This window comes from Hippocampus bargibanti, linkage group LG04, assembly GCF_051943395.1.
Source record: "Hippocampus bargibanti isolate YZ-2025 linkage group LG04, ASM5194339v1, whole genome shotgun sequence".
NCBI lineage: Eukaryota > Metazoa > Chordata > Actinopteri > Syngnathiformes > Syngnathidae > Hippocampus > Hippocampus bargibanti.
Window position 1 is genome coordinate 11,078,109 of NC_142737.1, and position 16,311 is coordinate 11,094,419.

Consider the following 16,311-nt stretch of genomic DNA (forward strand, 5'->3'; position numbering starts at 1 on the left):
AGGTAATCCAATGCTACTGTGCGGAAGGTTATGTTGTTGTCAAAAAATAGCTATGTCAACCGTCAAATAAAAGAGCTAGCTTGCTCACAGTACACTTACAAAGGAAGCAGTGGGAGTGGAGAGGTTGTCTACCTACCTCACATTATTTAATATTTCCGGAGGGAGGGTGGCACATAGAGGATCTCATAAAGATATAATCATCAATTCAACAGCAAAGCAAATGTCAGACTTTTTCAGGGTGAATTAAGTTGATATTTGGTTCGCTGATTTGGTTAGCTGCTTGTATTGTATAGGAATCAGAATGTTACCAGAAAGGGGCGACAAGGGGGTGCTTTTTACAGGCAGTCAAATTCAGAATTTGACAAATGTGTTCCTTATTCGATTTCCAGTATGATTTTTTTCCAGTATTATATGATTTTTTTCGGGGGGGGGGTGTCGACCTTTGGTCGTTGGCTTTCGAGGAGCGATTCATGAGTTGAGTGGAGTGTTTGTCCCTTCTTGAGAAAGAAGAAGTCAGAGGATGACCTCGGATGTCGGGAAACACGATTCCAACGCAAACGTCGCATATCCGTCCCCACGTACGTCACTCTCCTTCGTGGGGGGCGGAAGGAGGGAGGGAGCCCGCTGGAGCGGTGGAAAAAAATCGTGAATGTGTTCCACTTTGTCTCTCCCACAGATGTCGGCGGACTCCCCGTCCTCGTGAAACCTCTGTGTGATGAATAACCGAACCTGGACGGTCAACTCGACCCCCCACCCCACCCGCCGCCTATTTTGAGGGGTGGTCACTCGCTGACGAAACGGTGGATGATGCAGCTTGGATCGCCGGCGCTTGTTTTCATCTGTGTTGCTCTTGACTTTGTTATGTGACCTCATCTTGACTGCTTGACTTTGTTGAGGACTACCATCCGCTTGGTTGAAACGGTGGGATCTTCCAAGAGAATCTCCCCCACCACCAATGCATTGATGCACCCCTCTCAGTGGTGCAACGGTAAGCATAAATGATCTCATAAAGTGCATCTTAAAAAAAAATCTAAAACTCAAGCAGTGCAATAATGTTGTTGGACCGCGTTGTTGCAATGAAATGCTGATAAATAGGTCGATCCAAAGCAACCATCTGTATCAGCTTGCTTCATTTTGGGCGCAGCAAGCACGTTGCTGTTTTGGTTAGAACAATTCCTCCCTTTGTGCTGCTCAATTCCCCTCCTGTTTTAGAGGCAAAACAGCAGTAAATGGCAAAACAATTACGTTGTCCACTGGAGGGTGTTTTGGTTTCAAGTGTGATCAGTGTTGGTTTTATATTGTTTTTAAAAATGATAGTACGTATATACCAGAAAAAAAAAGACATCACGTTACATCTGGCTCTGTGTATGAAGTCCCTCATATATTCCAAAAATAAACATTGTTAGTAGGTTAGTAGGCTTATTAAAAACTCTAAATTTTCCATAGGTGCATGTGAGCGGAAATTGCTATTTGTTTAACTCAGCAAGTGCTCTCATGAGCCTTGCTTTTTTTGTTGTTTTTGTGTTTTCTTTTGTCACTTTGTGTTGTCGCGCATCGTGTGGAATGGATTCGGATTGTTTTTCAGCATTTTTGGCCACGACATTCATCAAGGAGGAGACTGTGCTGAGCGGTTGCGCCTTTTCGGCAGCATGAATATGCCAGTACTGTTTTTGAATGGGAGGAATGTCGGTGCCATTTGACTGTGATTGCTGGACAGCTGTGAGGCCATTGTGCTTTTTTTGCGCCTGTAATGGGCAGCATCTTCACAGCCCCGCTTTGTTCAGCGGAAGGGTCAGTGCTGTTGGACAGTCTGCGGCTGGATGTATGCATGGCTTGAAGAGCCCGCGATAAGAAGAAAGGGGCGTCAGTGCAGAGCGCTGATGCATATGTGGAACTGTCGCGGCTTGGAATTGAAGTGGATTTATGTGGGACAGGAGATATGAGACAATCTCTTTTCGTCAATGGATGCTACAGCTGCGTGTTTGCTTTCAACATTTAGCTTGTAGTCGACGTGCATATTCCACCATGATGTCCCTGATACACTGGTGAAGAGATGCCTTGGCCCTCTCATCTTTCATCTGGAACTGCTTTGTTTAACAAAGAGGGTGCAGAAAGTTCCTACGAATGAATGACTCTCTGTGTCTTTGTGTTGTCATGTTATTTGTTATTTCCTTTTTTTGTTCTTTTGACTTCAAGAAATACAAAAATGTGTCCGACTCCAGTGCCAGGGTGTTTGTCATTGTCGCTCAAATTCCAGGACCCACAGACTATTGTGTGTTAGGACTACATAAACATTCAATGCACCATAAGAAACCTGAGACTCTCTTCTTTCATCATAAAAAATAGTTAATTCCTAAATGATATGGGTCTGGAGTTATATGAGCTGGAAATAGGCGTCTGTCCAAAATACAATGCAACATACAATATACATTTTGCTTTATGTACTGTAGCACTTTAACAACAGCTGAAGCTGGAACAAAGCGCTAATACGGAAAAGGGGGAAATGCTGCCCACTTGTGAAAGGGAAAAACATTGCCAGGCACCATGGCCAGTGCTTTATCTGCACCCAAACAAGAAAAAAACAAAACCCAAACAAATTTGGGAATGGCCCTCTATGTCATATTTTCAATTCCTGAATTAATTTGTGAATGGTGGTGAATGAGTTAATTTTGATTGAGATTGGTTAGCGACCAGTCGAGGGTGGACAATGCCTGTCGCCTCATACTAAATGATTACTTATGTATTGAAAGCAGAATAAGTATAAACAGCAATTTGAGGATTAGGGTTTGTTCATGACAAATACTTTAAATGGAATTTAAACTTTATTCCGACACATTTATTTCACAGTGGTCTTGTATTAAACATAAAATATGGATCTTTTATACAGAAACATCTACAGCATGACAAAAACATTTTAGACAAGTTCATTCGTTACCATTTGCTTCCAAATCATGACTCAGTATCAAATTCAAAACATATACTGTATGTATATTGAAACTAAAGGAAAATGGATCTGGTGGTCTTTTACCACACGTCCAGTCTCTGCGATAGCACCATGTTTGTGCCAACACAATGTCATACTGCCATTTGCCATTGTTTACTTTGTAGCGGCAAAAACAGGCGTAGAAAATCCTCCTCCTCCTCTTCACGGGAACTGTTGAATATTTTATACCGCCTTTGATGCACGCAGCAGCAGTTTTGTGTGTAAATAGGACAAAACTCCGCCAGGAGCAGTTCAAGGAGATACGGAATCACAAGGGCTTTCCCAACGTCATGTCGAGCAGCCAAACGTGACGAGTGGATCGTCCTATTTGTTGTGATTGATTTGCTACTCAGGATTTGCTACCCAAGTGTGACCATATTTAGGTCAACGTTCCTGCGGGGCTTTGACATCCACAACAAAAAAGCTTAGTAGGACACCTTTAACTGGTAGTCAGCCAATCGTGGGGCACACATTGACAAACAACCAATTGTGCTAACAATCACACTGATGGACAATTTGGAGTGTATCATTAAAGGACAACCGACACCATTTTTTTGTTTCCTAACTGACATCAGAAAAAGGTTTTATAGCATCTAAAATACCCAAAACATGCAGTCTGATATTTTAGTCAAATGCAAAATACCAATAAAAATGACTTAAAGTGTCCCAAAACTACTTCAAAATGACCTCAGAAATGGCCAATTTCAGAAGGTCCCGCCCCCTTGTTCGTGACGTCACGCCAGGACGTCTTGCTTTGCTCTAGAATCAATACAATGGCTTCAGATTCGGAGAAGATGCTTTCTTGTTACTCATCCAGTTATGAATATCATTCAAATAGTTATGAAGAGATAAATGTTTGCAATCGATTAAAGAATTCTTTCCGTATCATTTTGAGGCGTCTGAACTCCAATGTAGCTCCCAGAAAATGCACAAGATGGCGCCCAAGTTCCGTTGGAAATGGGCCGTGTGTCGCTTTCTCAGCAAGGGGCGTTCCTGACGTGATGTCACGTCAGGAATCGTCACCAACTCGAAAACAAGACTTCCTGAATATTCAGCGCGTCTTAAAACGTAAAAATATAGCTATAGTCCATTTTTGTGGCGGCCCCGAACCAAACCGCGATGGAATAACACATGATTGAGTTGATGACTGCCGTGTAGAAATGTCGTAGCAGCTCATGTGGTAGGAGATAGAATACCTAGTGGGGTGCACATAGCATACAACCACAAATAAAATGGATGCACCAAGTGTGAGTACTTGAGTAACCTTTGCAAAACACAGAGCTCCTCGTGCGGCACATATAGGTGAATGAAGAACATGCGTGCACTCATGCATGTAGAAATCGTTGATAAGGTTAGAATGGGCTGTATGCTTGACCCAGATTTGTTGAGTGCATGTGCGGTATCCTCGCAGGTATCGTCATCTCGTACGCCGCCACCATGATTATTCGGTTGATTTTATTTTGGATGTTTGCAAGCTATTATTACCAATGGCTATCGCATTCCTATCTTAAATAATTAAGTTGTTTCTTCCTGCGGAAGTTGACCGACAGGCCATTATTGGGTGCTGATTAATAGCTCGGTCAAATAGAAGGGAGTACAGTGGCGTCGATTATTGATCCACTCTGCGGATTCAATTTGGGCTGAGAGGTGGGAGTAAAATGCCACATGGAATGTTATTTTTGTTGTGAAAGGGGAGAGGAAAAAGAGACCGTGATCGATTTGAAAATAGAGGCCAAAGAAAACAATAACTCTGATGGCAGAATGAAATTGCTAAAGGTCACAATTGTTTCATTGTTCATCCTGCCATTGCCATTTAATTTGAGATCCTTCGTCTGTACAAAAAGTGTCCCACAGAATAAGCGTTTGGGTCCATCCATCCAGTCTCATATCCAACATTTATTCCTATCTTCCTCTTATTTTGTTTGTCCTAGAGCAGGTGCTCACAGTGGAGAATTTTATATTTCACAGCAGCATAAACAAAATACAGGAGCTGCTGTAAAGGCAGCCACTCTCGCGGTACCATCTTGAAAAAAAAAATATATAAAAATAATGTGACACAACACATAAGACGCAAACAGTCATGCAATCTTTAGCACTTTCTGCACCCTCTTACATGAAGCTGTTCTGTGTTTTGCTTTTCTACTTTCATTTCTTTCATAACTTTGCTGCTGTGAAATGTAAATTTCTCCACTGCGAGACTAATAAAGGCAAATCCAATCCAATCCAATCAAAGCGTCCTTTTCACCAGTGGATCAGAGACGTCATGGTGGAATATGCACGTCTGCTACAAGCTAAATGTTGAAAGCAAACATGAAGCTGTAGCATCCATTGACGAAAGAAATTGTCTCACATCTCCTGTCCCACGTAAATCCGCTTCAATTCCAAGCCACGACAGTTCAGATACGCCTCGGCACTCTGCACTGACGCTCCTTTCTTCTCAATCTAATCTAATAAAATCCATTAATACACAAATCTCCTGATTGGTCCATCGAATCAGTTGCCAATATTAATAATAATAATAATACATTACATTTGAAGTGCCTTTCAAAGATCTCAAGTACACTTTACAGTCACAGACAAGCATAGGTACAATCATAAATAAAATACAATCACAAATAGAATGCAATAAATAAAATAATGCATGCTTCGGAGTTATACGAACCAAACTCCGTTGTCAAATATCAAATATTAACATTTTGGCGTTTTTGAGGTAATAGGTGTTCTTCGGTGCTTCTATCAGGATTACTGTTGAAATGTTCAACATGCATACATACAGCAAACATCATTTTTATTATACAAGCCCAGCTACGAATGCCTTGTCGTCAGCAGCCACCACCCCCGCACCCATGTCATGCTGAGTCGAATGTCAGAGTACATACAAGTGAGTTTTGAAATGGGCAGCGAGGGGGCTTGCCGAATGTTCAGTGGCAGGATTGGACATATTTTTGCACATCGTCTGGCAGTGAATGAGTTAAGATTAACAAAAATCGGATTCCATCAATTCCCCCTTTAAAGACCTTGATGTACAGTTTGTGCTGACCAAATCATTCCTGCTTCTTCCGCTGTTGTGTTCCTATCACAACAGCATCGTCTCACTTTCCTGTTTCCGTCCACTTGACATCTTCACACTTAATTAGTTTCATTGGAATTGATTATGCTACTTATGATTAAATTGTGACCCATGGAGGGAAATTCAATATCCACTTTGTTAAGTTGCCTATCTCTCCTCACATAGACTGCTTCTGTGGTCTGGTTTTGGATTACGGCAACAAATCGTGCGCCATGCCGCCCATCACCTTCCAGGACCTGCCGCTCAACATTTACATGGTCATCTTCGGCACGGGCATCTTCGTCTTCATCCTCAGCCTCATCTTTTGCTGCTATTTCATCAGGTGAGGACACTCGGTTGAAAAGTTTACAGCACTGTTGAGGTCAACTTGCGGCTGTTGGGGACTGCAGGAAATGAGGCAACAGGAAGCTTCCTTATGAAATGTGACCCTGTGCAACATGGACAAGGTTGAGGGAAAATGCACAAAGTACTGTACAGTTTTTCTCATTTACTTTTGGTCCTTTTCTCAGATCAGAATTTAAAGTGAAGCTGTTAACTCATTCACTGCCAGACGATGTGCCAAAATATGTTCACTCCAGTGCCAGGGTTTTTGTCATTTTCACTCAAATTGCAGGATCCATAAAATATGGAGTTTTATGATAACATAAACATTCAATGCAGCATAAGAAACCTTAGACTCTCTTCTTTCATCAGAAAAAAAAGCGCTATATAGGAGTCTGGAGTGAGCTTGAAATGGGGGCGGCTGTACAAAATATAATACAATATGTACGTACGTATTGATTTATATAGCGCTTTAACAACAGCTGTGTCACGGTATTGCAAGGTGGTGATGGCGGTTTTGGATCCCAAAAAAGCAGGCAGGAGGGAGCAGCAGGTTGTATTTGAGAAATCGTCTTAAAATAAAGTCAACGGGAACAAAATCTAAAACATCAAAATCATCTGAACAGAAAAATACAAAGTATCAAAGAAAAACCAACAGTACAAGTCTGAGATGATGAAACAAACACATGCACAGCATACAATGCATACACAAAGCACAATGCAATGACCCGACACCGAATGGTCGTGCCAGGAGTCCTTTTGACTGCCACTGATTGGGACACCAGCACCTGTGCAGGTGCAGGCGGGGCCGACAGTGCCACCCGTTGGTCGCCAACCAGATCATAACAAGCTGAAGCTGTAACAAAGTGCTAACATGGACAAAAGGCAAATTTTGTGGAAGGGAAAAACATTGCCAGAGGTCTGGCCAGCACTTTATTGCGCCCCCGCAAGAAAAAAAACAAAACCCAAACTAATTTGGGAATGGCGCTCCACGTCACACTTTTCAATTCCCAAATAAATTCGGGAATGGCAGTGAATGAGTTAAAAGCCACACAGACACCTCAATTGTTGGTCATGTCGATCCCTCATAAAAAATCTTGTTTGATTACTTCAATGTGAGTCATCAGCAGTGAGTCACTTCCTGTGTCCACATTAACATGCTGATGGTAGAGCGTTAAAAAGAGGGGGGGGGGGCGAGCGAAAGCTTCATTTATAGAGCGACTGATTCATGTGATGAATGCTCAGCGATGAATGCCACTCTTTGTAGGATAAGAGGGCAGCTTTCCCGCTATCCCTCCGACGGGCTCCTTCCCGATCTAGAATCTCCTGCATGGTGCAAAAGAGAAGTCTTTATGCCCCCACCACCATCCGGATACCATTTTTTAATCACCTTATACAAAAAAAGGAAACAGAATCACAAAGTGGCAAGAAGATGATGTCCATTGAAGGAGAGTTATTGTACCTCATTCACTGCCAGACGATGTGTCCACTCCAGTACCAGGGTTTTTGTCATTTTCACTCAGATTGCAGGACCCAGAGAATATTGGGTTTTAGGATAACGTGAACATTCAATGCAGCGTAAGAAAGCTTAGACTCTCTTCTTTCATCCAGAAAATTTAGTTAATTCCTAAGTTATATGGGTCTGGAGTTATCTGAGCTTGAAATGGGGGTGGCTGTACAAAAGGCAATGCAATACATACCTATTGGTGTATATAGGGCTTTAACAACAGCTGAAGCTGTAACAAAGCACTAACATGCAAAAAAAGGGAAATGATTCCCCCTCGTAAGAGGGAAAAACATTGTCAGAGGTCTGACCAGCGCTTTATTGGCACCCTTCTACAAGAAAAAAACAAAACCCGAACAAATTCCGGAATGGCGCTCCACGTCATGCTTTTCAATTCCCGAATAAATTCATGAAAGGCAGTGAATGAGTTAAGGGCTTTGGGTGAAAAATTCAACAACTTAGAAGTACAGCGATACCTTGGTTTATGAACACCTTGGCTTACGAACTTTTCAGTTTACGAACGTTAAATTTCTGAAAATTTTACTCTGGCATACAAACTATTTTTCGGGATACACATGGAGCTGCCTCAATGAGTGATGTGTCGTTCTTTATTATACAGTACAGTTTATTTATTTAACTATAATACCATAGCACATTTATTATACATAAATTAAGGTATATTTTGTGTAGTTTTAAGGCTTAGAAAATTATAAAGTAGAAAATTATGTTTTATAGGGACCTGTGAACGTATTATTCTCATTTTAATGGTTTCCTATGGGAAATTAATTTTTGGCAGACACACTTTTCGGCTTACACACTCTTTCTGGGAACCAATTAAGTTCGTAAGCCAAGGTATCACTCTAATACATAAAAATGACAAATTAACAGACACAGAATACACATTCTGAAATGTGTAACATTTACAATTTCAATTGCACAGAACAGCTATAGAAGTGCCCATTATGACACCCTTCCCCCGAAACCCCCTTTCCAAGTTTTAACCCACTTCTCATGATTCTCTCAGCATGGGAACTCCACAAGCACGCGAAAGCTGTATCCTCACATTGTTCCGCACAGAGGTTCGCTCATTGCAATCAGCGTAAACAATAAGTCCAATGACAACAGCCAATAGTTGTTATTTCCCTTGTCGAAACAGTCATTCAGCAAAACGGAATTTGGATTTTAATTTAGGTGGATGTCAATATGCGTGTATGTGCTTGCGCGTGTGTGGCAACATGAGGTCTGACAATCCAAAACATGTGTGTGTGTTTGTGTTTTCGGGTGTAAATATAACCACTTCATCAGATTTGGCCTTGACAGTGATAAGCATCCCTCCATTGTTGCTTTTTTGGGTGGCGCGTGGATTCATTGCATTCAATTTATAACAGTCGAACCTTCTTCTTGAGGGTCAGAACGAATCTGTTGGTCATTTGTTGGAAAAATATCCAATAAAATGGCTGCCAGTGACAATACATAACACAGTATGAACTTAGATAGATGTAAAAATTTGAACATGTAATACACTCCTCACTACTGCCCAGATGTGGCGGTGCCGGACTACACTCATTACTTCTATTGTCCTGACTGATTACTTCTCTTGTCCTGCCTGAGTATGAGGTCTAGCACTGGCCTGATTGCCCCATTTGCTCTTGTATCACCTCATCAGCATAAGTAAGCCTATGTTGCCTAAAAGGTCTGTTGTACATACGATCAAAAGTGAACCTCACCCCACCATGGCGATGTAGTGAAGGATTTTGCTGTTTTATGAAAATAGCTTATTTTACTGCCCTTTCAAACCATCTAGTTTCTTTCGCTAAGATTTTAACCTAATTGTCGTCAAATGAGTGGTTGCTAGCTTTTAGGTGCATATGTACTGCCGATTGAGGCCCACTAGTATTATCCCTGCGATGTATTGCTCTTTACAATTTTCATTTTTACAATGTATTGAATAAACTGCATTACTTTGTTTTTCATGTACGCTGTAAACATTTCAATTACTAATACATGTATACTATATGAAGAAAAAATGAAAAAGAAATCTATTGGCGCCAAACTCTATCATATTTTTGTTGCCATTACAGATGATTGTCAAAATGGTTGACTTTGCCAATTCGTCATTTCGATTGAGCTTCATCTCAGAAAGACTCCCTTTCAAAAGTGAGAGACAACTTTAGAGTTCAAAGACAGCAAGATTTACTTCCATTGATCAGACCTGTTTACAGACCACGAGCTCAGGACCCCCTCCCATGTTTCCAAAACACAATGAATGAGTCAATCACTTTGCTAAGTAATGGAGGGGAATCCCATTCTGTATATACACACACGACAGCCGACAGCCTCATTCATATTTTAAAATAATGACAACAAACCACTAAAGGTCTCTCCTATTTCTAGTCACTGTTTAATCACGTTTCCTCCACATTGAAGTGACTCGAGAATATTTAACACCATGTTGTGTCTTTTTTCCAATAGTAAACTTCGACATCAGGCCCAGAGTGAGCGCTTTGGATACAGAGAGGTAAACTCAAAACAGTCGATTATGCCTTCTCCCGCACTGCTTTCATTTAAGTGTGTGTGTGTGTGCGTGTGTGTGTGTGTCTGTGCGTGTGCGTGTGTGTGTGTGTGTGTGTGTGTGTGTGTGTGTGTGTGTGTGTGTGTGTGTGTGTGTGTGTGTGTGTGTGTGTGTGTGTGTGCGCGCGCGCGACTCTACAGGTGATTTTGAAAGGAGATCCAAAGAGGTTAAACGTACACGGGGTAAGAATGAACAACAATTGGTCTAAAAAATGAGAAAAAAGATGCTGAGTGTGCTGTCTGTCACTTCACGCAGCAGACGTGCGCAGTGTGCCTGGAGGACTTTAAAGTGAAAGACGAGCTGGGAGTGTTGCCATGCCAACATGCTTTCCATCGAAAGTGAGTACGCGAGTACAAGCTGTCGTGATTTGCGCGGTGGTGGTGTTGGTGAACCCCAAAAAAGCAGGCAGCAGGGAGAATCAGGGTGTATTTGACAAATGGTATGAAATAAAGTTAGCAGGAACAAAATCTCAAACGACAAAGTCATCGGAACAAAAAGATCCAAAGTAGCAAACAAAACCATGAATAAATAAGGACAAGACGAAACAAACCTGACAGGGTGGAACAATTAATGAATGGTCGTGCCAGGAGTCCTTTTAACCGGCACTGATAAAAACGACGAACACATGTGCAGCTGCAGGCAGGGCCCTACAGCGCCACCCGATGGTTGCAAACTGAAACATGACAATAGCCAATTGTTTCCTTCCTTACAGGCAGGGCTACACTTTTATACAAAAACTTTTTGTGCGGGGGGGCAACGAAACTAACAAGTTCAACTGTGCTTTATTAAGATTTGGGCAACTTCCGTTGCTCATTGATAAAAATAGTCTCGCCGTCGACTGCCATTGTGTCTATTGTCGGGGGAAGTTTCCACTTCTCAAGGTAGCGATGACATCATTTTAAGCTTCTTTGTAATAATAATAATAATAATAATAAGAAGAAGAAGAAGAATTTCTTAGCGCCTTTCAAAACTTTAAAGGACACATTACAGTCACATGATAACTTTTTTGCGGGTGAGCAGTGGCAATATCTATAGATTTTGTGTAGTTTCCTGTATTTAGTACTTGAATTGATGAGAAGGTTTCTTTAGCCGTCATCTGTACTTCTTTGAAGTACAGATGATATATATATACACACAGTAAAGTCTCGTTATATCGATATCGCATATATCGATAGTCCCGGTTATATCGATACTATTTCTATGCACGCACGGAGAAAATTACATGCAAACAGGGTCGGATATATCGATAGTCCCGGTTATATCGATATTTTTTCGGACTCCCTTGAATATCGATATAACGAGACTTTACTGTATATATATATATTTTTTGGAAATATAAGGCACACCACATTATAAGGCGCTACAGTAGAGGCTGGGGTTACGCACTACTTCGATGGGGGGGAAATTAAGTTGATAGCTGCTGACAGTAGTTGCGAGACCTGTTGTGGCTCAATATGACTTCACATATAAGGCGCACTTGCGTATAAGGCGCAGGGTCTTCTTTTGAATAAAATCAAGGCTTTTGGGTGCGCCTTATACACCGGAAAATACGGTATATTTCATATGGCCCATATGGGTGTGCTGACCAATGCTCACTCTGCCTGTCTGCAGGTGTCTTGTCAAGTGGTTAGAGGTGCGCTGCGTCTGCCCCATGTGCAACAAGCCCATCGCCGGCCCCCCTGAGCACCACAGCATTGGTACCCTACTGGACGAACTGGTGTAGCTCGACAACTCGCTTCCCACTCTAGGGGCAGCGGCGCTGATGGATGGACATACCGCTGCCGGATGTCAAAATCAACATTTAACAGCTGTGGCAACAACACCACAGCACTTCGGAGTAACTGTACACCCAGAAAAAAAGAAATCAAATCCCTCATGGTGAGGGATGCTGTTGCCTGGCAACTCCCTCCTCCTAGATGGGAACATGACACCGCCTTCTGGTGCGGAGATTATGTGCAGCCACCCACACGTCCCTCCAACCGCTTTTCTTTCATGCTTCCCCACTCACACATCTTCACATTTTCCACTCCAGGGAGGTCAACAACATTTTTTTATGTTTCGGTGACCTCTTCGACGCTACAAGACTTTCATGGCCGCAATGAAAGACGTTTGCACAAGCGTATTGTTATGTCGACACACTGTGGAGAAGACTACCTTTGAAGAGAACAAAGCACTGTGGCAAGAACATTCTGGATAACAAATATGAACAAATACAGTGTTGTGTTTGTACGTTAACTTGAATTACAAATGTTACACAGTTGAGATGTAACAATTTGGTCCTACATGCACACTAATTATGTTTCTTTATTTTAATTAATCATTCGTAGGGAATATGTTAATAAATTGTTGCCATTTGGTACACGTATATCCAAAACAATTTTGGGGGGAACTTTTTAACTCATCCACTGCCAGAAATGTGCCAAAATGTGTGCACTCCAGTGCCAGGGTTTTTGTCATCAGAATCAGAATTAAAAAAAAAACTTTATTCGTCCCACAATGGGGAAATTTGAAAGGGGCTGGATGGGGTCATTGTCACTAAAATTTCAGGACTCACAGAATATTGAGTTTTAGGACTACATACACATTCAATGCAGGGTAAGAAACCTGACTGTCTTGTTTCACCAGAAAAAAAGAGTTAATTCCTAAATTATATGGATCTGGAGTTATCTGAGCTTGAAATGAGGGTTGCTGTCCAAACTACAATGCGATACATACGTATTGGTTTATACAGCGCTTTAACAACAGCTGAAACTGGAACAAAGCGCTACCATGGAAAAAAGGGAAATCCTCCCCCTTGTGGCAAATAAAAAACATTGGAGATGGTCTTGGCCAGCGCTTTATCGGCACCGAAGCATTAAAAAAACAAAACCTGAACAAATTTGGCGCTCTACGTCATATTTTCAATTCCCTAATAAATTTGTGAATGGCAGTGAATGAGTTAAAAAGAGGTCTGTATTATTATTATTATTATTATTATTATTATTATTATTATTATTATTATTATTATTATTGTTATTATTATAGCTATTTTGTTATAAATCAAAATGCCCCCTAAGTTCTTTAACCCACAGACTATACAAAATGTGTTCAATTGTCATATTTTTCTTTTCTTTCTTTTTAATGTATAAGGCACACCGGACTATAAGGCGCACCGGAGTATAAGGCACAACCCCAATGAATGGTTTATTTTCAAACTTTTTCCATTTATAATGTGTATCGCAGTATAAGGCGGACCTTCAATGAATGAAAAAGATTTTGCAAAGATACTATATAAATATTACACATTTTCCAAATACCGAGCACACCACATTATAAGGTGCTACAGTCGAGGCTGGAGTTACGCCCTACTTCTACATGGGGGAAATGGAGTGGATGGCTGCTGACAGTAGTTGTGAGACCTGTTCTGGCTCAATATGACTCCACATATAAGGCGCACCTGCGTATAAGGTGCAGGGTCATCTTTTGAAGAAAATCAAGGCTTTTGGGTGCGCCTTATACACCAAAAAATATGGTAAATGGTCCCTTGTAATGGCTCTATTGTCGCGAACTAGTGTTTTTTCTGGGTTAGTTTCATTTTCTCATTAGATTATGAAAGGTGCCCCTAATGAAATCTCTTGTTACCGCACCAACTGTGTGGCTCTCCGTTCAAAACAAACGCACTTTACAAATGTAAGATCACCCCAGAGGCACCCCTCAGATGATTAGTGGTGCTTCCGTATTTTACATTCCATTATTTTTTCTCTTGAAGCGACACACTGCCTAAATTGAGCACAAGCGTCACAAAGCACACTCCTGAATTCATGACAAACAACAAGAAACAAACTAAAGAAGTTGTGTAAGCAAAAGAAAATGTTCACTATGTAAAACAACATATGTAAATAACTTAAAATAAATGTACTTGTATCAATCAGCTCTTTTTTTTTTGGTCTTGACAGGAGTGCATGTGGCGCCACCCTCAGATGAAAAACTTGTCTTGTACTGTACTTGTAAATGGTTATTCATTACCATTGAAGTATACTGTAAAATACTGCAAAATACGACCAAAGAGATACAAGTAATTGGATTGTATTTATTAGTCTCGCAGTGGAGAAATTTACATTTCACAGCAGCAAAGTTATGAAAAGAAGAAGAAAGGAATGAAAGAAGTAGAAAAAACTAAATACATGAGCTGCTGGAAAGGCAGACACTCTCGCGGTGCCATCTTGAAGCCAAAAGAACAAAAAAAAATCCTAGATAATAATAATACATTTCATTTGAAGGGCCTTTCAAAGCACTCAAGGACACTTTACAGCACAGGTTGTCAAAGTCAAGGCCCGGGGGCCAAATCCAGCCCGCCACATCATTTTATTCGGCCCGCGAAAGCAAATCAATATGTGAAATTCCATGATGTGTGCTAAAATCCTAACCAAAATTTCTGATTTTTGGATGTAAACCACAATAACAGTCATTATTCTTGACTTCAGATTTGAAAACTAGTTCTTCATTAATTTATTGTGCGCTCTATATGTAATATGTGGAGGGGATTAAACATTCTAATGGCTTCCCCAAATTCATAACGGCCCTCGAGAGGAAACCATAACTACAATGTGGCCCTCGCCAAAAAATGACTTTGACACCACTGCTTTACAGTCACAGACAAGCATAGATACAATAATAAATAAAATACAATTATAAATCGAAACAAGAAATAGAGCGACACAGAAAATGTAATTTTAAATAGGTGGGTTTTGAGATGGGATTTGAAGGTGGGAAGCGAATCGATGTTACGAAATAACAAACAATATAAACAAATACTTGTTTCATAAATTTCAACAGCACCAGAAAGGAGGTGAATATTCCCGCTTTTTGGGGAAAAAAAATCTGAACATTCAAACACACCCTGAATCCTTCACACTGTCAATAGAAGTCTTCTTTATTTTGATCAGTCTGTTTGTGCTAGACTGCCTCCCGCTGGCCAAGACGGGTACCACGGAGGGAGATGCATAATGAATTGAATTGTATCATTAAAGGGCAACCGACGTCACTTTTTTGTTTTTTAACTGACTTCAGAAAAACGTTTTATAGCATCTAAAATACCCAAAACACGCAGTATGATATTTTTAGTCAAATGCAAAACACCAAAAAAATCACTTAAAGTGTCCAAAATCTGCAAAAAATGGAGCTGCGAATTGGGCATTTTCAGAAAGTCTTGCATTGCTGGAGAATCAAAACAATGGCTTCAGATTCGGAGAAGATGATTTCTTGTTACACATCCAGTTATGAATATGATTCAAATAGTTCTGAAGAGGAAAGCATACATGTTTGCCATCGATTAAAGAAGTCCTTCTGTGTCATTTCGAGGCATCTGGACTGCAATGTAACGTCCCACAAAAGAGGCAGAAAAATGGTGACCAGCTCCTGTGAGGAATGAATCAGCCCGTTTCCACAGGCTGATACATTCCTTGCATGGAGCTTGGACTCCCTCTGCTGGCGGCTTTTGGATGTAACACAAGGGTTTAAAAAAAAAACAGTACAGCAAAATACATTGACGTGATGGAAAGACACTACAATGCGTCTTTTTTACGGTCAGGAGGTGGTCCTTTTCTGACGTCACGTGAGGACTCGTCACCAACTCAAAAACAAGACTTCCGGAATATTGTCCGGAATTGTCCGGCAGCGTCGGTTGTCCTTTAACGGACAACCGATGCCTCCTGACAAATTGTGTCCATAATTTGTAAAATCACTTCAAATGACTTTTACTGTGCGTATTTTACAAAGATTTCACCACATATAGCTATATTTTACATTTTAAGACTCGCGCTGAATATTCAGGAAGTCTTATTTTCAAGTTGATGACGATCCCCATGTGACGTCACGTTTGG

General features: G+C 40.9%; 1 protein-coding gene across 3 annotated transcripts; it reads left to right on the plus strand.

Moving 5' to 3' along the window:
* Nucleotides 1-432: 432 nt before the first annotated feature.
* rnf122 (ring finger protein 122) lies at nt 433-14,357 on the plus strand. 3 transcript variants are annotated; one of them, XM_088993994.1, is made up of 7 exons: nt 433-578; nt 677-988; nt 6,219-6,375; nt 10,351-10,396; nt 10,591-10,632; nt 10,706-10,788; nt 12,062-14,357. In XM_088993994.1, the coding sequence occupies exons 2-7, from the start codon at nt 964-966 to the stop codon at nt 12,171-12,173; spliced, it is 465 nt and encodes a 154-aa protein (XP_088850120.1). In that variant the 5' UTR covers nt 433-578; nt 677-963; the 3' UTR covers nt 12,174-14,357. The 3 variants fall into 3 exon arrangements, with proteins under 3 accessions (XP_088850120.1, XP_088850122.1, XP_088850121.1); XM_088993996.1 differs by having other exon boundaries at nt 10,709-10,788; XM_088993995.1 differs by lacking the exon at nt 433-578 and having other exon boundaries at nt 596-988.
* The last annotated feature ends 1,954 nt before the right edge of the window (nt 14,358-16,311 follow it).